The sequence below is a fragment of the Dendrobates tinctorius genome, unplaced genomic scaffold (genome assembly GCF_039654945.1).
Source record: "Dendrobates tinctorius isolate UK_male_01 unplaced genomic scaffold, ASM3965494v1 ptg000046l, whole genome shotgun sequence".
Taxonomy (NCBI): domain Eukaryota; kingdom Metazoa; phylum Chordata; class Amphibia; order Anura; family Dendrobatidae; genus Dendrobates; species Dendrobates tinctorius.
Window position 1 is genome coordinate 16,016,764 of NW_027361714.1, and position 21,616 is coordinate 16,038,379.

At 44.9% G+C, this 21,616-nt stretch overlaps 1 protein-coding gene across 3 annotated transcripts in view; it reads right to left on the reverse strand.

Moving 5' to 3' along the window:
• The window catches only part of ARFGEF3 (ARFGEF family member 3), a 157,074-nt gene that overhangs the window by 19,620 nt on the left and 115,838 nt on the right, over positions 1–21,616 (reverse strand). For all 3 annotated transcript variants that reach the window (XM_073575732.1, XM_073575731.1, XM_073575730.1), the window contains 9 exons: positions 17,842–17,952; positions 16,540–16,690; positions 16,048–16,341; positions 15,803–15,936; positions 15,474–15,619; positions 12,995–13,174; positions 12,241–12,382; positions 2,808–2,930; positions 1,493–1,596 (listed from right to left, as the gene is read on the reverse strand). In XM_073575732.1, the coding sequence (XP_073431833.1) occupies positions 1,493–1,596; positions 2,808–2,930; positions 12,241–12,382; positions 12,995–13,174; positions 15,474–15,619; positions 15,803–15,936; positions 16,048–16,341; positions 16,540–16,690; positions 17,842–17,952 (1,385 nt within the window). The remainder of the gene's footprint in view (positions 1–1,492; positions 1,597–2,807; positions 2,931–12,240; positions 12,383–12,994; positions 13,175–15,473; positions 15,620–15,802; positions 15,937–16,047; positions 16,342–16,539; positions 16,691–17,841; positions 17,953–21,616) is intronic.

Genomic DNA, 21,616 nt, shown 5'->3' on the forward strand with positions numbered 1-21,616 from the left:
TTTTTGGGGTCCAGTTTACAGACATTACATGAAATATTTACCGTATTTTTCGGACTATAAGACGCACCTAGGTATTGATGAGGAAATTAAGAAAAGAAAATTGAAGCAAAAAATGTGGTCAATTCTGTACTTAACATCCCCTATCCTGGTATATATGGTCCCCTAATCCCTATCTTGATACACATGGCCCCCTCATCCCTACCCTGGTATGCATGGCCCCCCTCATCCCTATCCTGGTATGCATAGCCCCGTCATCCCTATCCTGGTATGCATGGCCCCCTCATCCCTATCCTGGTATGCATGGTCCCCCTCATCCTTATCCTAGCATGCATGGCCCCATCCCTAATCCTAGTATGCAGGGCCCCCATCTCATCCTAGTATGCATAGCCCCATCCCTATCCTGGCATGCAGGGTCCCCATGTCGTCCTAGTATGCATGGCCATCATCCTTATCCTGGTATGCAGGGTCCCCATCTCATCCTAGGATGCATGGCCCCATCCTTATCCTGGTATGCAGGGCCCCCATCTCGTCTTAGTATGCTTGGCCCATCCCTATTCTGGTATGATTGGCCCCATCAGAAAACATTAAAAAGAAAACATTACACTTACCTTCCCGGCGCTCCTTTGCAGAGTCCTGCTCCATTGGCCAGCCGAAGGGCAGCTGCCGGAATACTCAGTGCTCCCCACACCGGGATTGTGCGCACAGAGAGAAGTGAGTATTCATTGCTCTTCAGTAGCATGCAAAGTGTCAGCTGGAGCCTTCCTACAGCTGCAGGGCAGTCGCGTGTGCTGCTACTTGAAATGAATATTCACCTCTCTGGGCGTGGCGAGACGTGAATATTCATTTCTCTTAAATATCGGCACATGTGACTGCCTGGCAGCTGCAGTAAGGCTCTGGCTGACACTGTGCCGGGACATGAGGAGCAGTGAGTATTCCGGCAGCTGATCTTCGGCATGTAATGAACGCATGACATCCCTGCCATGCGCTGCTTACAAGAATAAAGCAGCTGCTGGCATCGGAACAAGATGCTGTGAGGGAGCGCTGGAAAGGTAAGTGTAATGGTTTTTCTTGCTTTTTTTAATGTTTTATGATGTGTCCATGCATACCAGGATGGGGGTGGGAGCCAATCATACCAGAATAAGGATGGGACCATGCATACCAGGACCGGGGTTGGGGCCATGAATACCAGGACCAGGGTTGGAGTCCAATCATGCCAAGATACTATTATTAAAGAGAAATGAATATTCATTGCCCTCCACGCCCAGAAGTTAGCCGCAGCCGCCGACTCCTGCCTCTGTGACCCGCTGCTCCACCGATGCCGCTCCCCCACCTGCCCAACGCAGCCAGAGCAGGTACATCCTGACTATAAGACGCACCCCCCATTTTTCTCCACATTTTTGGAGGAAAAAATTGTGTCTTATAGTCTGAAAAATATGGTATAAACCTTTTGAAATAATCTTATGATCTGCAGAGAATAAATGAATTGTTTTACCTGAGAACATTTTCTCAAATAATCTAAAGCCGGTAGGCAGAGGTCTGTGGATGATGAAGCAGACGATGGTATACAATCTCCAATTTCTTTGCAATCATTCTCACCTGAAAATTATATTCAGTACCAGTTATTATATTATTTTGGGTTCTACAGAAAGCAAACATTACTAATCAAAGTAGCACTTTCTGCAGCTCCGTATATATTCATGTATTGCCTGCCAGTCCTGTGTTGTGCCCTGGTGTTTACAGGCCAGGAATGTGGAGGACTGTTATGGTTTAACATCCTTAAAAATAATGGGTATTGCACAAACTTTGTATAATACAAAACCAATGATACCAGAGATGTCACAATAATTCTAAAGCATTTAAAGGGGTTGTCCCGTGAAAGCAAGTTATCTGCACTCCTAATGCCGGATAGATACATTAATCCTCCAAATCTGAGAAGACATGGACTCCAAATAGTATTGAAATTATTAGACTTCATGAAACAGGAATAAATATCTATGTGGAGAAACCCAAATCTTACTGTAAGATAATTTGATTTCACCAGACCCTTTCATCACCTATCCACAGTATAGGTGATAACTTGCTGATCAGCAGTTGTCCAACCGCTGGGACCTACACAGATCGGTGGAACGGGGAATTTGTCATCCCCAACAAATAACTTTTATCCTAGATACAAAATCAAGCTAGAGGTTCGGATGCCCGATCGCCGCTCCATTCATTCATTCTGTAATGTGCTTGCTGGAAAAAGTCAAGGGCAGCCTCAGAGAATGAATGCGGTCAATTATGAACACTGCTGATCCATTCTAATAGATATACAAGCGCCCCGTTCTGCTGATCTGTGCGGGTTCCAGCGGTCGGTCTCTTCTCGATCAACTACTTATCACCCATCATCCAGGTTTGGTGATAAAAAGTTTATCCAAGTTAAGTCACGGTAGGATTTTGGTTTCTCCACATGAATACTTATTCCCATTTCATGGAGTCTGGTGATTTCAGTACTTTTGGAACTTAATGTCCCTTCAAACATGGAGGTTTACGGTCTTGATCTGGGCTCTAGGACATGGGGCCATAGCCACGTGAGGTTTTTATATATGTTTTGTTTGGGTTTTGCTCTACAACTGAGATGTGCGGTTCATTTTTTTTCTCTCCTAACTATAAAAGCAGACAACACTCATGCTAGGTGAAGGCACAGAAAAGCCATCCTACAGAATAGCCCCCACCCACCTTATAACACCGCTGATGTTCTTGGATGACTGATAAAACAAACACCCAGCTAATAAGCATAGCACAGACAGAATTTCAAAAAGATATACCTAATCCTTTCACAAACTTCATAAGGCACATAATGTAATCAGTGGCGGCATTGGCAAAGACTTGAATGTTGTCGGTGTTCAGGAATGCTTCAAACACATCAAACACCGGAGCTTGGCGTTTCCCTAAGAAACAAGACATTAGTGGGTTAGAAAAATGAAGGACAACACCACATTTACTCAATGCAATCATTTTCACAGTCATTTCCAATAATGTACAAAGTCAAAAGATGAATTTTAAAGACCGGATTTAAAAAGGTCTCTTTTGAAAGTACCAGGCCATACAATCTTAGGGATTGTCCAGGCAAATTTAAAGGGAATTGTCACCAGGTTCTTCCTCTGTAATCTGAGAGCACCATAATGTAGGAGCAGAGTGATGTGTCACTTAGTGGGCTGGGTTTTGCTGTTTCAATAAAATCAGCATTCTATCACCAGAAGATTATCGCCACAGAACAACTTGGCATGTGCAGGGTAGTCCAACCACATCCCCAGCGCTTATTAGTATGTCACTATACGATGCACACAGCTCTGTAGTGTGGGCAGAGTTATACACAGCTCAACAATTATGCTCTGCTTAATGCACAGCAGAGAAAACTGATTTTATCACAAGTGAGCAGCTAGTATACTAAGTGGCACATCGCTGGTATCGGGCTGTTTCTCCCATGATGCTGTTAACATAATAAAAACCAGCTGACAAATCAGATTCTCTTTAACCCTTTTGTGGCCAGGAAAATAAAATATTCACACTTTTTTTCTTAGATGGAAGGTATCTGTTACAGAGGAGGCTGTCCTTGGTGTTGTAGGTTCCGGCAGATTACTGAGAGGTTTTTTTTTTGTTGAACCGTATTGTCGATCTGGAATTTAGGTGCAACCTAAGAGCTTGAGTGGGAATGGTCGCTCCCATACCTCCATCCCAGCTTTTTGCAGCTCCTATAAAAGATAGCTAAATCAGCTCAGGTGGGTGTAGTATTGGAGGCAGTCACTCTGGTTTCTAATCAAACAGATTGTGAGGAAACCTCAAAAACACGACCAAACAGTCCACAAATCACTATAAAAATAGATTTTATTAAATAGACAGACAGGCAATGCCCCCTGAGGAAGGATCTAAGGATCCGAAACGTGCGTTGGGGTGGGTGCCTGACTTATATTCCTGTGTCTCCTTGCCGATTTGGAGGTAATATGAATGTCGGTTTATAGTGCTTATTATGCTGGCTGCCCCAGAAGTACATACATTAATGGATGTTAGTATGTGATACATGCTTATTGTCGTTTTATTTATATTTGGGGAATTGCCATTATATTCACATAATTTACTTAGGTATAAATGCTAATTTTTCCATTGCCCCACATTAACATATGCTTATACCTGCCCACTTATACCTGCTTATAACATATGCTTATACCTGCTGTGGTGTAGTTACCACTATGTCAGCTAGGGGGCGCTGTGTGGGTGTCCCAGGACGGGTGTACAGGCACATTCAGTGTGGTAACAGGAGCAGGGTCCTAAATGACCATTATGGGTCTCAAGGTGGGTGGCCTTGGGATGCAGGCTCCAGGGTGTATTGATCAGCAGAGGTACTGCTGATCTTTCTGTTACACTGTGTCAGGGAAGCCTGTGTGTGTCTATACAACCTTTAGTGATGTCATAGCCATGTGATCACCTGTGGGTGTGGTTACAGGGCTATGTAATTGAGGTGTTTGGCACATGTGAGAGAGTGTGAGAGTGAGTCTGTCTGAGTGTGGACAGACTTCCATGTGTCCAGGTGGGACACTACAGAGAGTGTATATGGGGAGGACTACAGCTCCCAGCATGTGCTGAGACTCTCAGTCCGAGTCTGAAGCCACGGACATTTCTGTTCCTTTGCCTGAAGTGAAGGTTACATTTCAGTGTTATGCTGTCTATGGTTTATGGAGTAATAAACCTGGTGAAATTTTAAAGGAACGTGCCTCATGTTTGTCTCCCGCTGCACCTAAGCGAGTCGAATCCCTACAATTGGCGGAGAACGCGGGAAGCGATTCCCAGAAGCACGTGTGGCAGCGCTGGCGATTCTGAGCCAGGAGAGCAGATGGTCTGACAACTGTGAGTAATACTGACCGAGGTCAGAGAAAGTGACTGTATTAATATTTGTGGGATACCTCTGGAGGAGAAGAGGCGTCCAGGAACCTGTGTGGCCGACACAGGTAACAGACAGGAGTCTGTGTTGCACTGACCAGGGTCAGTGAGAGACTGTGTTCCTGGAGGGGTCAGTGAGCAAGGTCCTGGAGGGTCAGTGTTTGGAGGTTCTGGGAGAGGAATCGGATCCCTGGAACACGTGACATGACCTTGGACCTGGTGAGGCGTGTGTTGGGCAGTCTCAGGCGGAGACGGATGTCCTGAAGAGCACCCGCTGAGCCCCTGGACCTGGTGAGGCTGGTGTGTTGGGAGACCCTGGGAGGAGGGTCGGCTCCCTGAATAGCACCCGGTGTGCCCTGTGTGTTGGACGGTCTCAGGTGGAGACGGTACGTCCTGAGTGGCACACGAACAGGACATGTGAGAGACTGTGCATGTGTTTTTTTTTCTTTTTTTTTCTTTTCCTCTGCAAAACCTGAAGGTGCTTGCTGTGGCTCAGTGGGGTCACGAAGGTCTCGCAGCACAAGGACCTGGTGTTTTCTTTAAGGGATCTGCCCTGGGAGCATTGGTAGCAGACGCTGTCTGTCTACACCATCCTGCTGCAGCTTTATGGCATGTGACTAAGCGGATACAGTAGTTGTGGCTTTACACAACTATTAAGGGTGAGTACCCTGTATTATGTCATTATACCATTATACCTGCACTGGTAAGGCCCTATGGGTGCGCTTTTGTGGCTTTTTTATCTTTGAGGGTGACAAGCGGCTTCCAGTAACCCGGCGGGGTTACGAAGGTGACAAGCGGCTTCCGGTGGATCGGCGGGTCCACGAAGATGGCGCAGCAGGAGCTGCAGTGACACCAGCCGCTGTGTGTGTGTGAACAGCAGCCGGAGGTGCCGGTGATCAGTGACAGCAGGAGCTGTGGTGGTGCCAGCAAAGACTTGTGTGGTATCGTTAAAAGACAAACTGTACTGTGTGAACTGTGGCCTAAGAGGTTCTGCAGGACGGACATGGGGAAATCCCAAAAGGGGGCGGTGACCCAAAAGGGGGCGGTGACCCAAAAGGGGGCGGTGACCCAAATTGGAGTGGTAACCCAAAAAGGGGTGGAAACCCAAAAGGGGGCGGTGACCCAAATTGGAGTGGTAACCCAAAAAGGGGTGGAGTCCCAAAAGGGGGCGGTGACCCAAATTGGAGTGGTAACCCAAAAAGGGGTGGAGTCCCAAAAGGGGGCGGTGACCCAAATTGGAGTGGTAACCCAAAAAGGGGTGGAGTTCCAAAAGGGGGCGGTGACCAAAATTGGGGTGGCAACCCAAAGCGGGGTGGTGGTCCAGAAAGGGGCCAAGTGTGAAGAAGTGACAGCACTGGGTGTCTCAGTAGGTATGTCTGGAGTACCGCAGTGTATGTGCAGGTCTTTTTCAGAATGTGGAATATCCTTTCCGGGTAGTAATGACGGGCCACAGATGTGTACAGTGATGCTGCACCGGGAAGGAGCCTTTGGTCGGCTGGACTCAGAGAGTCAGGTGACTCTGACAGGAACTCCTCTCGTTTTCTCTCTGACCGAGAAAAACGTCAGGGTTCGCTGTAAACACGGGGTCACGGTGAACTACGCAGTAGACACAGTAGTGTTTGAGGGGACCAAAGGTGGTGAGTGCCAAGGTAGAGGAATACCACGGGACTTAGTCTATGCCTGGGAGAGGGGCCGGGACTTTCTTTTGTTTGATGACGTTTGGTCTGACGATGGAGATGCTTCGACTGTGGGGCAAGCGGACACTGAGACAGTGACGGCTCCTGACATGGACAGGTCAGAGGTAGAACTGACCAGAGGAAGAAGTACATCTGCCCAACTGACGGACCTGACGTCTCGTGATAAGACAGATGGTGGGCTGGGAGATGAGACGACTGACTAGACACATTGGTGCTGGACGGTAACTGGAGGGTTCACTCGACTGGGGTGACTGACCCAGTGGTACCCTTTAACGATATAATTAAAGAGGTAGTAGTGAGACACGTGATGGACAAAAGAGAGCAGGATCGTGAGATACAGCTGATAAAGGAGACTGAAACAGAACATGTCGAACGGGAAAGAGTCCTAAGGCAAGCAGCTGAGCACAGAGTGGATGAGCTGGAGAAGGAAGTCTCTGAGCTCAGAGGTCACCTGTCAGCGTGTAAAACCATGAACAAGACCCTGTTGGAAGATATGGAGGTGCTCAGAGAGGCTCAAGAGAAGCATCAACAGGAGATTCTCAGGAGAGAGGATGAGCGTCGCTACCTGGCAGAGGAGAAAGATAAAGTTCTGCAAGAACTCAGTGGAGTAGTAAAAGGTCTTCTGCAGGAGAAGTGGAGGGGCGAAGACGTACAGCGGCCTTGCCCGACTGATAGCAAGGCAGAACTGCCAAAGCCCATCTTGGAAAAGGGTCCTGAAGACTGTAAATCTCAGGAAGATGGTGAGCCAAGAGCTGCACAAGACAGTCACCCGGTCTTGGCAGATACCTTGAGGGAAGTGTCCGTGGGGAACCCAGAGCCATCTGTCCAGGATGAGAGCAAGTCCATGACCTTCAAGTGTGTGATGGAGGTACCCGAAGACGTGCGAGAAGCGTGTGCCAGCGAAGGTGTGCATGAGACCTTTAAAAAGGCAGTAAAGGCCTATAGTGTGAGCTGGGCACCAGAAACAGACCAGTTGGTGATACTGGCAGAAACGGAAGACACAGAGAGAAGGGTGGCTGTCCTGAAGGAGATGCACCTACAATGCCTCCGCACGAAACAGATGCTCGTGAAGCGTAATTGGAAAGCCGCTCGACGTCTGGAGCTTGCAAGGGAAGCACAAAGTCGGCTGGACTTTGTGGAAGACATAATTCCGGTGCCCAGAAATCTGGTGGGGAAAGTCGTTGGCAGACTTGGAAAGGTGATGCAGGAGATGGTGAATCGATCCTGTGTGAAGAGAGTGAGGATCCCACCTGCTGGTGAAATCCAAGTCGTTATTGAAGATGACATGGTTCCTGTCATTGTGGTTGGTTCGGTGGAAAGCATTGGGAAGCTTCGCATGCTCCTGGAATATCGGGTAGCGTACCTGAAGGAGATTGAGCAGCTAAGACAGGATCGACTGCAGAGGAATGAGCAGATAGAGAACGTCAGGTGGCGTCCCCCTCCAACCCAAGGTGTAAGGACCCGAAGGGATCCTCCAAGGAATGAAAGGACAGGTAGTCGAAGGCAAGAACGTCGAGAGTCCGCAAGTGGCCGTTCTAATCTTAGTAACATAGGCACGAGACTCGGTGGTGGACATAGCGACAGAGGGTCAGACTCAGACCAGCCAGTTGGCCCAGCTGGACGTGGGACTCATGACCGTGCGAACTGGGAGAGCCAGCCAGTGAGAGAAAGGTCGCGTGATGAAGCACACTGCAGACAGGTGGAGACTAAAGAGTGTCTGGTCACACTGACGGACGTTGACGGGAAGGCCAAAGCCCAAGGCCGAGATACTGACCGCTGGGGGCAGGGGAGGCCTAACGTAAATATGCAGTATGACTACCGAAACAGACGGAGATGGTCCTCCCAACTGGTAGGGCAAGGTGACATGGGTGCCAGGTCTCAAGATCCCTGGGTGATGTCATGTGTTCAACCCCACAAGTTTGAACAGAGGGGGGAGGTATGTGGTGTAGTTACCACTATGTCAGCTAGGGGGCGCTGTGTGGGTGTCCCAGGACGGGTGTACAGGCACATTCAGTGTGGTAACAGGAGCAGGGTCCTAAATGACCATTATGGGTCTCAAGGTGGGTGGCCTTGGGATGCAGGCTCCAGGGTGTATTGATCAGCAGAGGTACTGCTGATCTTTCTGTTACACTGTGTCAGGGAAGCCTGTGTGTGTCTATACAACCTTTAGTGATGTCATAGCCATGTGATCACCTGTGGGTGTGGTTACAGGGCTATGTAATTGAGGTGTTTGGCACATGTGAGAGAGTGTGAGAGTGAGTCTGTCTGAGTGTGGACAGACTTCCATGTGTCCAGGTGGGACACTACAGAGAGTGTATATGGGGAGGACTACAGCTCCCAGCATGTGCTGAGACTCTCAGTCCGAGTCTGAAGCCACGGACATTTCTGTTCCTTTGCCTGAAGTGAAGGTTACATTTCAGTGTTATGCTGTCTATGGTTTATGGAGTAATAAACCTGGTGAAATTTTAAAGGAACGTGCCTCATGTTTGTCTCCCGCTGCACCTAAGCGAGTCGAATCCCTACACTGCCCACTGATGTTAATGCATGACATATTGTACCATTGTACTTTGGATGGCTCTATTTCTTTCTGGCAGCTTATTCATTTGATTTTGAAAGTACATTTTACCATATGTAAGACATAGGTATTATTAGTCTTTGCACCTTTCTTTACATCTCGTGATGTGGATTTATTGCACTTTCTGCTCACTACCCTCCTCTGTCTCTGTACATTTGTCTGTATATTTAATAAAATCTATTTTTATAGTGATTTGAGGACTGTTTGGTCGTGTTTTTGAGGTTTCCTCACAATCTTTGTCGTGTTTTGCGACTGTCCTATTATCATGGCGTAGTCGATCAGCTGATTATTTCCATTATGAGGGTCATTGGTGGTTCTACTATTGTGATGATTTTGCTCATTGGCTGTTTAATCTATTCTAATCAAACAGAAAGAGGAGCAGGGACTGCATCACTGCAAGGATGAGAGACAGTGTGCTTGATCTGCCTACCCAGAGAAGACCGTGTGTTTGAAGTGCCTTTACCCAGGACTTTCAGCCTTTATACTGCACTCGCCTTTGATCTTTGGGACTTCACACCTGCATTTCATCCACCAGTTGTAAGGATCACTCTCTTTCTGGCAGCGCATCAGGTATACACAGGCACTGGGTTCTTGTCAAACAAAGTAAGGTCTCTTAAAACATAATAAACCTTCATATTATTTAAACAAAATGAACCAAAGAAATCAAACACCGTCCCTTCTCTGGGTATGCAAATTAAGCACATGGTTTCTCACCCTTGCAGCGACATAGGCCCTGCTCCTCTCTCAGTTGGATCAGCAACCAGACTAACTGCCTCTCTAACACCAAACCCACCTGAGCTGATTTAGCAGTCTTTAATAGAAGCTACAAAAAATAGATTGAAGGCATCGGACAAACCATTCCCACCCAGGCTCTTTGGTCACTCCTAAATCCCGGATCCAAAATCTGGTCCCCCCAAAAAAAATCCCAACTTCTCAGTAGACTGCTGTTATTGGAGCCTTCATTCTGGGACCTATATCACTAAGACCAGCCACCTCAGTGACACATTCCTTCCATCTGAGATTTTACAAACTGCCTTCCCACAACGACCATAACCAAATACAAAACTTTCTAAAAGCAGACACGCGACTCATTATGAAAATATGACCCATATGTTTTCAAACAATTTGAATTTACTACAGCTCTTTAATGGTAAAGGAATGATAACATGTAGAAAAGTTTCTATCCTGCCCCTTTTCCAATGTGGCTATGTCGTACGGGAAGACAAATGGCAGTAACAGGCTGCGATCCTTCTTCCTGATATAATTTGCAGTTTTCCCTCTCCCAACTGCACTCTTAAATACACAGGACCAGGAGATCAAACTTTTCATGCTTTTACCATTTAAAATGGGTGCTGTGCCTCAAGCTACAAGCCAGGTATAATTTAAAAGCGGAGATACTGGGCTTTAGGTCGGGATCACACTACCATGTGTGATGCGAGAAACTCGCACGAGTCTCTCGCATCCACACCGGCACTCTGGACCGGAGCTGCGGCAGCATGCATTTCTCGCCAGGGCCGGCCCGAACGTATAGGCGAACTAGGCGACCGCCTAGGGCGCCGACCCAAAGGAGGAGCCAGAGAAAAAATAGAAAAAATTATAAAAAATCTTTTCAAAAGGCAAAAAGTTTTAGGGATGGAAAGAAAAGTGTACATATTTAAGGGCAAATATGACGCAAGAGAGGTTGGTTGGGTTGGCAACAATTTCGATGGAATCTGAAGTTGCTAAACAAATTAATCTCGGTGACTTAGTGTCATCCTTTTAAAAAAAAAAAAGGCAAGGAAACAAAAATTTTAATTACCTATGGTCGTTTTTGTTTTGTGTTATTGATTACTTTGTATATATTTGTCCTATACAACTTCTCAGAAGATTCAAGAGTTAGGAGAGAGTTAATTAATCATTGTTGTTGTGGTTTATTTTGCTCCTAAATTTATATCCCAAGCTTTCATCTACTGCCAAGAATAGTAGGGGTGCAACAAAATAGTTTCGCCTAGGGCGCCGTAATCTCTCGGGCCGGCCCTGTTTCTCGCATCACACATGGTAGTGTGATCCTGGCCTTAAAGTGAAGCTGTCACAAGGTTTTTGCTATGTAATCTGAAAGCAGGAAAATGTAGGGGAAGAGATTCAAATTCCATTCAGGTTTCACTTACTGGTCTGCTAGTTGTACTTTTGATAAAATTATGCGCTGCAGATCTAGCAGTTGACTGATTGCTCTGTATAACGCCGCACAGACCACTAATTAAGCTTTCTGTTAACCAGTGCAGTGCTGACAGGGTTACACACCGCAGGAGGACTACATGGCATGAGACAACTAGTCCTCTAGTTCTAATCTACAGGTGATTAAACACTGATTTTAAAAAACTACACCAAGCATCCCAGTAAGTGACACACTACTGGAATCGGGGGTCTCTGCACGTACCTTATGCTGCTCTCATGAAATAGCAAAAACCTGCTGACAGATTCCCTTTAAATATGCTACCTTATCTGCAATATTGTTATCGCTGCTAGTCTTTAAGGTCATGAGAAATTCTGTATGTCCTCAACAGCAAAAAGGTTAAAACAGTCACTGGAACCTATATTGAATGCCAACAATCTATTCATAACATGCAAATACTTCCTTTTCTTCCACGCTTTCACCCCCCATATTGATTAGGCCACAGTCCAAAAGTTTCCTAATAACCGTCTGTTTTCCAATGGCTCTTAAGCATCAGCAATATTGACCAGACTACCATAGAATCCTACAGGAGTCGCAGGACTATGGCAATGTGGTCAGGTGACAGTAATTTACTATGCACAAAACCTTACTCCAGTTTAGCCATCACAATTGGGATCAACTATGGGATATAGTATGAATATGAGTAGAAAGTAATTTAACTCTTACTGCCAGGGAGGTGTACACAACTATCACACTTTTGAAAACCATTAAAAAAAAAATTAAAAGGAGACCCCCAATGTTGTGTGGAAACAGTAAAAGTGACTAAAAATCTCTGCGATGTAAAACTTTGTAAACATTTTTCCGGTAGGGAGCAACGTGTTATTGCGCTTCCAACGTACCCATAGAGTACTCTCCGACAAGATACTCTTTAATATCAGACTTGCTGCTATGTACAGTTTCTAGGGCACTAAACAAAGGTCTCCATCCGGACTGGATCCGAGGAGAACACACTTCCACCAGTTCACCAATCGATGTCACCACCTGAAAGTCAAATAAAGAAACACACTAGATAACCATGCTTGGATCACAAGTTTGCTACTGAAGTCACATTCTTTAGTTATCACTTTTTCACAAAATTAAAAAAAGGGGAAATTTCACAAATTAAGCATAAATTGGATTTATATGGTAAATTCTGGTGCAGCATACAATTCCATAGAGCTGTAAAAATATTGTTTTCCAATTAGACTTGCTGGAAACTGATTTGCAGGCCCCGGTCTATCAGTCATGTCAGTATTCCATAGCTACTGGACGACAGCCTTGAGAACCGTCTCTTACCTCACCGCTTCTGTAGCTCTTCTATTGATTAGCTTGCCTGGTGCGATGTCACAGGTGCGCACTCCACAGCGATGACTTCACACCAAGCCGGCTAATCAAAAGAAGAGCCACGGATGTCAGAAGGCAAGAGGTGGTTCTCACGACTCCGGTACAACCGACAGATTAGGAACGTAGCCTCTGGACAGAGTCTTGCACCAACTCTATTTCAGTGCCAAATGGACGGGCTAAAGCTAGGCTGTCCAATGCCTCTATAGATCCAGCCTTGAGGCAAGTGATCAATACCCTGCATTTCGGTGGTCTTTTGTACTTTTATGTCACCTGGTCCTGAACATCTTCATCGCATAACTCGAGTTGCATGATTCGCTCAAAAGGGCGGAAAAGGGCTTCATTAAAGTGAAATTGTTGAGGCTCGTTCCAGTCCATCAGAACCTCAGTCATGATGTCATGTATGAAGGAGACCGCCTTCTTAGACACACGCCTTTCTTTATGACAAGCTGCCTACAACATAGCAGGAAAGGAACAAGGAAAATGTAGTTAAAGCAACGACTGGAAAAATCACAGGTACATGACTGCTAAACTGGAAATCAAAAAACAGTCAGATACATGTGAGATCAGATTATTAAAACTGGAAGCTTAGACTACCAGTGATTTCTAGAAAAAAAAGGGCTCCATTGGGAACTAAAATCCCTATGGCATAGTCTGGAGATTTCTGCTATTGGAAAATTGAAACATTGTGAGAAGCCCAATCAAGTAAATGGCAAGATGATTATTATTTTCTGCTAGACTTCAGTAATAGAGATATTTCTGTGTCAAAGACTTTAAAGCTTCATTAATTCCTCTACAAAATAACAGCACCAGTGACAGAGCCTATATAATAGTACAATCTGTCTCCACTTTTACAGCACACCTCATACATAATCTCCATTCTACAAAACCTGCCTTCTTCCTCATCATCTTCTTTCTTCCAAGACATCTCCTTTTCTGGAATTCACTACCCTCCATGGTGGAGGGTAGACCGCTCTTCGGATGCACATTTATAAGGAATCTGTCAGCAGGTTATTGCTACCTAATCTGAGACATACTACCATGCCATCATACATACAATGAAAAGCAATGGAGTGTATATTTAAACATTCAATTTTTAGTAATCACAAATTTAAACAAAAAGGAGATGCCTAAGGTCTAAAAAAGACTAAAAATAATACCACTGCTCCATTTTATAACAACATACAGAAAATTGGCATCACTAACGCACATCAAACACCTACAATAAATCAGGTTTTTACAATATAAGTCTAATCATCAATTCATGTTATAGTAACTCATTATAAACTTATATAAAAAAAACAACACTTTTTATACTAAAGCATACAAAGTGTCATAGTGCATATAAGTAGATGCTAAAAATCCTCCAAATTCTAATTCATGCTCCCAACTAGAATTGTTAAAAAGGGAAACACCCTAAATCACACTATTTTATAAGTGCCTCCATGCCCAACTTGTAAATATAATTTTATAATAATAAAGGGCGCATAACAGTTACCACGACTAAGCAAAATCCGCTATTATATAGGAGCATCAGTGCCTTGCTAACAATAAATGATAACTACAGAATTGATAAAGAGCGCAAAAAAACCATCATTCCTAAAGAAAATCCGCTACTGCTCAAATGCATCAGTATTCTGCTGACATTCAAATAATAGCTGCGGGTTAAATGGAGGGTGCATGACAATCATTACCTTAGTAGGAGAGCAGGGAAATGCCGCGTCTATCACCCCAACGCCCACGGAAGAAGAAACTTTGAAACGCGCGTTGGGGTGATAGACATGGCATTTTCCTGCTCTCCTACTATGGAACAGTGGTATGTCTTTAGTCTTTTTTGGACCTGAGGAATCTCCTTTTTGCGTAAATTTGTGATTAATAAAAATTGAATGTTTAAATATACACTTCATTGCTTTTCATTGTATGTATGATGGCATGGTAGTCTGTGTTTGATAAGGAGTGGTACCTCTTCTTGAAGGTGTCTTTGGACTAATATGTATACTAATTTGAGTGCAGCCTGATGTAGGCAAAGAGACCCTGGATCCAACAATGTATCACTTAGTTTACTAGGTGCAGCAGTTGTAACACAGTTCTTAGATTTGGCATGTAGCAGAGGTGAGAAAGCTAATCCAGCCCACACCAGGCTCTGTATATACAATCTATTGACAGTGAGCTGCTTATCACAGGAGTGGGCAGAGTCAGTCCAGTGCTCACGTGGCCAGCTAGTCACAGCAATGATATTTTCCTAGTGAGAAAACCTTCATTTTAAGTAAACAGCAGCACATAGTTTCAAAGTGACATATCGCTGAAATCTGTGTTTTAACCCTACTACCTTATGCTGTTCTCAGTTTACATAGCAAAAGCCTACTTGCAGATATCCCTTTAAAGCTCTATAATAGATAATTTAGTGTGCATAGGCTGCCGCTGTTCTCGACAGCGCACGTCCTGCTTACACAGGACATGCTGCTGAAAACAATGATCCCTTGTGCAGCACAAAAGGTTGTTTTCACCCAACGAAACAGCTCTATGCTGGTTCATCAAGTGATTGTCAGCCTGTTTACACCACAAGATTATCATGAAATGAGCATTTTCAGTGTAAATGGAGCTTTACTTTTGGATTTCAGAAAACCCACCCTTCAGCTCAGATAGCCTATTTACCTTTCCACGACCACCATATTACTCCATATTATTGCATTATATTAGACCAGCACATTATCAGGACAGGGTGAGGACACCATACACAATATATAGTTACCTCTACAAAATGAGGGGCCACTATACTCCAACATCGCACAATGTGCAGAAGAGGACGAGATTTGCTGCGGATGATACGCAACATGACATCGCCAAGGCGGAAGAGATGGAGAGCACTTATTTTGTCCTGAGTAGATTTAATCTCACCTGGAAATTTAGAAAACCATGAGTGAATTACAGAAGACAAGTGTCACTTTATATAAATACAGGAAAGTAGCCATCATATTTAGAGCCTTACACAGCTATCAAGTCCTCCATATAACCCCTATTTTAGAGTAGGTTCCCCCCCTTTCAAACTTATCAAATATTCTCATTAAAGGAAAGTCTCACCTGGCATGGCAAGGGAATAGTCAACCGTATCAGTGACTGAATAGAAAAGCTGAGCCTGGGATGCCTTCTTCAGCTGGCAGAGAAAGCCACTTAGTGCCACCAGATTTAGCTTGTCCGCAGCACCTTCAAATAGTCTAAGGACAATTCAAATTTTTATTTTAACCAATTGGAATTCAAGTATCAAAATAAGCATGCTACAATATATATATACCAATCTGTAGCAGATATTATATTCGGTTTCTCACTTGTCTGCTTGCGTGGACAAGGTACACACAGCCTTAGCAGCATTGCTTGCACTCATCAAGGCATTGCCACGGAAGTCAAAGGACCGACCCTTGCTGCCCTCCTTGATAAGCTCTTTTATTGGGACTGGTTGGATGATCGGACTCTTCCCAAGTGAAGCCTCCAGTTCTTTAGATTGATCTAAAGAATCAGCGGAAAGACCATGCGAGTCTGTGGACTGAGTGATTGTCAGCGGTAGCTGCGATATCCCGTCACTGAAGTGCGTGTGCTCCAATGTGCTGATATATTCACACACCCTGGCATAGAGAAAACAGAGAATTATCTTGAAGAAACTCTACTTGATAATTATTATCACGATATGAAGTCTACTTAGAACGTTAGGTAAAATGAAAAGAAATTAATTCTAAAAAAAAAAAATGCTTCTAAAATACTAACGTAACAAAAAGTAATTGAAAGTATCATACCCCCGGGGCGACAAGTAAACACTATTCTACCTGAACACATGCGGCCAGCAATCTTGATTGTGACTTCCCATCTCCAGACCAACATTAAGTATGGCGTCCATACACAGAACATGGGCATTGTGTAGGCGATACCCTCCATGTTTTCCCATCTGCTCCAGTTTTTGCTCCACTTTCTGCTTCACTGGTTTTAAAAATAAATGATAAAGCAATCTGGTAAATTCAGAACTATCTCCAGGATATTTGGGGAGACTTATCAAACAGTTTACGACACAGTTCTCGTGTTGAATGATGTTCCCGGGGTTGCGCCTACATCACTCGAATCCGCTCTGAAATCCTGCGCTTGCGCATTGTGGAACTGCGCTTGCGCGGTGTGTATTTTGGAGCCGCGCTTGTGCAGTGTCGAACAACCCCGGGAACATCATTCAAACTGCGTGGGCAGTGACAAGCGTGACTCAACGAAATGAAGCACAACCCTAAGACTAAATGAGCAGGTACGATCTAACCATATAAAGTGCTTTTTGCACATGATTACTGGTTTTAAAAAAACAAATGTGTTAGCGATGCACATTGCAGAACCAACAACGCACTGAGGACAGTTTATGTGCTAAAAATGACATGACAGGTTCCCAGGGGCATGAACATCTCAGTGTCTGTCAGTCACTTTTCAGTCTTAAAGGGACTGTCCAAGGTTTTTCCGAAAGTCTGCAGTCACTAAGTGACAGCGCTCACATTATGCGCTGTAATGATGCTCTGATGCAGTCAGCAGAATCACACTTCTGGCCAATATTCAACAAGAGGTGCACAGCCTCGCTCAAAGTTTATCTAGTTGTAATGTGGCTGAGAACATGTATAACTGCGGTCACATGACCTCCGATCTCACCACTGGCACAATCCACACTGTGAGGGTTCACAAGAGAAAAATCACGTGCAAATCGATCCCACAATGTTTGTAAATCAGTGCTCTCCACTTTCTGTTGACCAGGTCCCGATGATTCATAAATTGGGACAGAAATTAAGAGATTTTTTAATAGGAAATTAGAATGTATCTAGCACTTTATTCTTACATTTCCGTCACTTTAATTTTGGGCAATTAAAGATGAGCAGATCTGACAAAATTCAAATTCGGCAAATCAAGCAGATTTTACAGGGGAACTTGGTTTGCACGCAAAGTTGTGCTCTGTGAATTTAACTATAAATGTAGGATGTAAAAATGAAGACAATTGCTAACTTGGGAAAATGTTAGTAAAATTCAATTCCACTCGAATACATTTGTTCCCTGCTATTTGCTATTAAGTAACAGAATGCTTTTAAAACACTGCACAATCTGCGTACCTTGTGATATTGTGTCATTTTGTTCATGATTTTCCTTGTCGTACTTCTCCTCTTGCACACAGGACGCAGCAGCCATCTGAGCTAAAGCTGACGCACAGTTAGCAGCCACCCCTGTACATGCATAGAAGACAAAGGAAAAAAAGCCAAGTATACCAACATTCAACAGATTCACAAAATACACATACCTATGGGAAATCAGAAGAACGTACACTAAGTTACATAATATGAAGTGGTTATCTAAGACTTAGGGAGTTCCGTCCATGAACAAAATTTCCGCAGTCAATCACTTTATATGACTCTACTCCCTCTATGTGTTACGCCCACTGTCAGAATTACCCTCAGTGGCCAGCGGTCCTTAGGATAGGTCCTAATATCAGATCTATGAGTGTATGATTCCAGACAAACCCATGAACCAATCCCAGCCAGTACACAACGCAGAGAGCTTCCGGTGTGTACAGTTTCCTCAATAAGCTAATTGTGGGCATGCTGGAAGTCAGACTTCAACTGATCTAATATTAGTGGCTTATCCTAAGATTTTAGTTACTCTTAGTTCCATCATATGTACAGTTAATATAAAAATTCTAGACTCCACTTGTTAAATGCCAGGTTTTTGTTGTGCAAAAAAAAAAATAAAGCTTTTCAGAACTTTAAGCACTCCAAATCTGTCAAATTGCAAGGGCATCTCAAAGGTACAATGCTCTTCAGGTCAACCCACAGATTTTCAATTGGATTCAGGTCTGGCCTTTGAAATTATGATCTTCTGACAAATCCATTCTTTTGCTTGATTTGGAAGTATGCTTAGGGTCATTGTCTGGCTGAAATGTGAATTTCCTCTTAATCTTCTTAGCAGAAGCCTAAAGAAATGTTGTAATGTATATTTGGAACCAATCACCCTGACTAATGCCCCAGTTATCGCTGCTGCAAAACAACATGCTGCATCCACCATGTTTCACTGTGGATATGGTGTTCTGTTGGTGATGCACAATGTTGGCTTTGCGCAAAACACATATGTTTTCCCACATGATTTTGGCAGACTTGGTGTAGGTTTTGGCAAAACATAGCTGGGCATGGATGTTTTTCTTGGTAAGAAAATACTTCAGTTTTGCCACGCTAACTCACAGGCCAGACATATGAAGAATATGAGACACTGTTGTCACATGCAGTACACAACCAGTACTTCCCAGAAATTCCTGCAGCTCCTTTGATGTTGCTGTAGGCCTCTTGGCAGCAAGCAACACATTTTCTTTTTTTCCATCAATTTTTGAGACGTCCAGTTCTAGCTAATGTCACTGCTGTGCTAAATTTAAGCGACTTCTTTATGATGTCTTCACATTGTTTCATGGTATATCGAATGCCTTGGAATTTTTTTTCGACCCTTCTCCTGACTGATAATTTTCAACAATGAGATTGTCATGATCCAGGACGGGATTTCGCTTTGACCCGTCCTGGTTAGACTAGGGGTTAATTGTGCTGCCTCTCTCTGGCAGCAGGAGGCTATTTAGTGCTCACTGCACCTGGGTCCGGTGTCAGTTATACTCCTGCCCTCGGCTGAGTTAAGTGACCTCTTGTATACGTGTGCCTTGTGCCTGATATCTTGCTTGTTTGTTCGGTTGTGATCTGGTTCTGTCCCTGTTACGAGTTCTGCCTGACCCTCTTGTACTGCGCTACCTCTCGTGTATGACTCTCTGCTTGTGACCCGACTCCTCTCTGCTCGTCCCCTTGGTACCACGTCGCCCTCTTGTGTATGACCTTTGGCTCTGTCTGACTACCCGTCTGTTCGTCCCTCCTGTACCTCGTTCGCCCGTACTGTGTGTGACCTCTGTTTTGCCTGACTCTGAGTTGTTGTATGGTGTCCTGTCCTATCTGAATACAGGACGCTAAGCCCCGCCCCCTTGCAGTCACATGACCATAGGTCCCGTGCACATTATTCAGTTTTAGTGTCCGCAGGTCCTTTGCCTCTTTACCTTCCAGCGCTGACTGGACCCTGACACTATTATCCTGAAGCACGCATGGCCACCTCTGCTGCACACTCCACAGGTATCTTTTAGCACTCCTTCTGTTCTCAGGACACGCGCACTGGCTCTATGAGCGAGTGTAGTGCGGTGTCTCTGACATTATAACTGACCCATACCATTTTTTTTTTTTTTTTCTCTGCTCCCATTCACCTGTGTGTGTGATGGATCCTGTGCACACTCTTTCTGAGCAGGTTAAGCATCTGACGCAGATGTCTCAGAAACTCTTTGGAGAACAAAGAGTCCTGGCTCAGTCTCAGCAGCTGATCGCTGACACTGTGCAGGGGATTCTTTCATTGGGGGATCGGGATGTTACATTAATTTCCCCTGAGTCTCCAGTGAAGTTACCAGATACCTTTTCTGGAGATAAAAATGACTTCAGAGTGTTCAAGGAGGGCTGTAAGCTTTTTTTTTCCTTAAGACCACACTCTTCTGGGGATGAAAGTCAGAGAGTGGGGGTCATTATGTCTCTGTTAAGGGGAGCCCCCAAGCTTGGGCTTTCTCCCTTCCTACCACGGCCCCTGAGCGTATGACTGTGGATGCATTTTTTGAGGCCCTGGGGCATATTTATGATGAGCCTGATCGGGTGCGTATGGCTGAGGACAGGCTGATGAATGTTTGCCAGGGGAAACACTCAGCCGAGTGGTTTTGCTCAGAGTTCAGACGCTGGGCTGCTGAGGTCTGCTGGAACGACGCTGCTCTCCGGGGGTTGTTCCGCAGAGGCCTGTCTGAGCATCTGAAAGACGCCTTGGCTCTCCACCCCCCACCTGATGCCCTGGAGGAAGCTATGACACAGGCCGTCCGAATGGATCGCAGGTTACGGGCAAGGGGAGTGATACAAACCGAGACATCATTGTTCTCCCAAGGAAGGGGAGCCAGTTCTTCACTGAAAATCACGGCGATGGGAACCATCAACCGTAAGGAGGAAGAAAGGAGGCAACGGCACGTGAGAAAATGCTGTGTTCACAGTGGCGAGTCTGGACATGGGAAAAAGGATTGCCCCTCCCGGCCACTAACCAACAAACGACTGAGCCCGGGTGATTATCGTGGAGGTCACCCAGGCTCTCAGGTACCCTTTTCTGCATTTTCTAAAATGTCATTCCAAGTGGAACTTTGTTGTGGGGGTGTCTCCACATCCACAACTGCCTTCGTGGATTGCGGTTCATCATTGAACTTTATTGACTCTGACTTGGTGGCCAGGTGTAAGTTAGGGACAGTTAGGTTGGAGACTCCGATTCACCTTGTTGCTATTGACAAAACACCACTGGGTAAGAATGACATTGTGTTTTGTACTGAAGAGTTTCTCCTTAAAGTGAGTTCCTTACATCAGGAACGTATTTCAGGTTTTGTAATGAACAACCTGCCTGCGGGACTGGTGTTGGGGTTCCCCTGGTTACAGCTGCATAATCCTGTGATTAATTGGGAATCTCGGGATATTGTTAAATGGGGTCCCTATTGCTCGGAGAAATGTCTTGTTTCTGTGTCTGTGTCGTCCGTGGGTCTAGAAGGCATTCCGGAGTGTCTGATAGATTATACTGACGTTTTCTCCGAAAAAGAGGCTGAGGTTTTACCACCACACCGCCCATTTGATTGGGCCATTGACCTGGTTCAAGGTGCTAAATTGCCCAAAGCCCGCCTGTATAACCTCTCGGGTCCGGAACGGGCTGCGATGAAGGAATATATTTCTGAGAGCCTCCGTAAGGGACATATTCGTCCTTCTGTTTCTCCTGTGGCGGCAGGGTTCTTTTTTGTAAAAAAAAAAA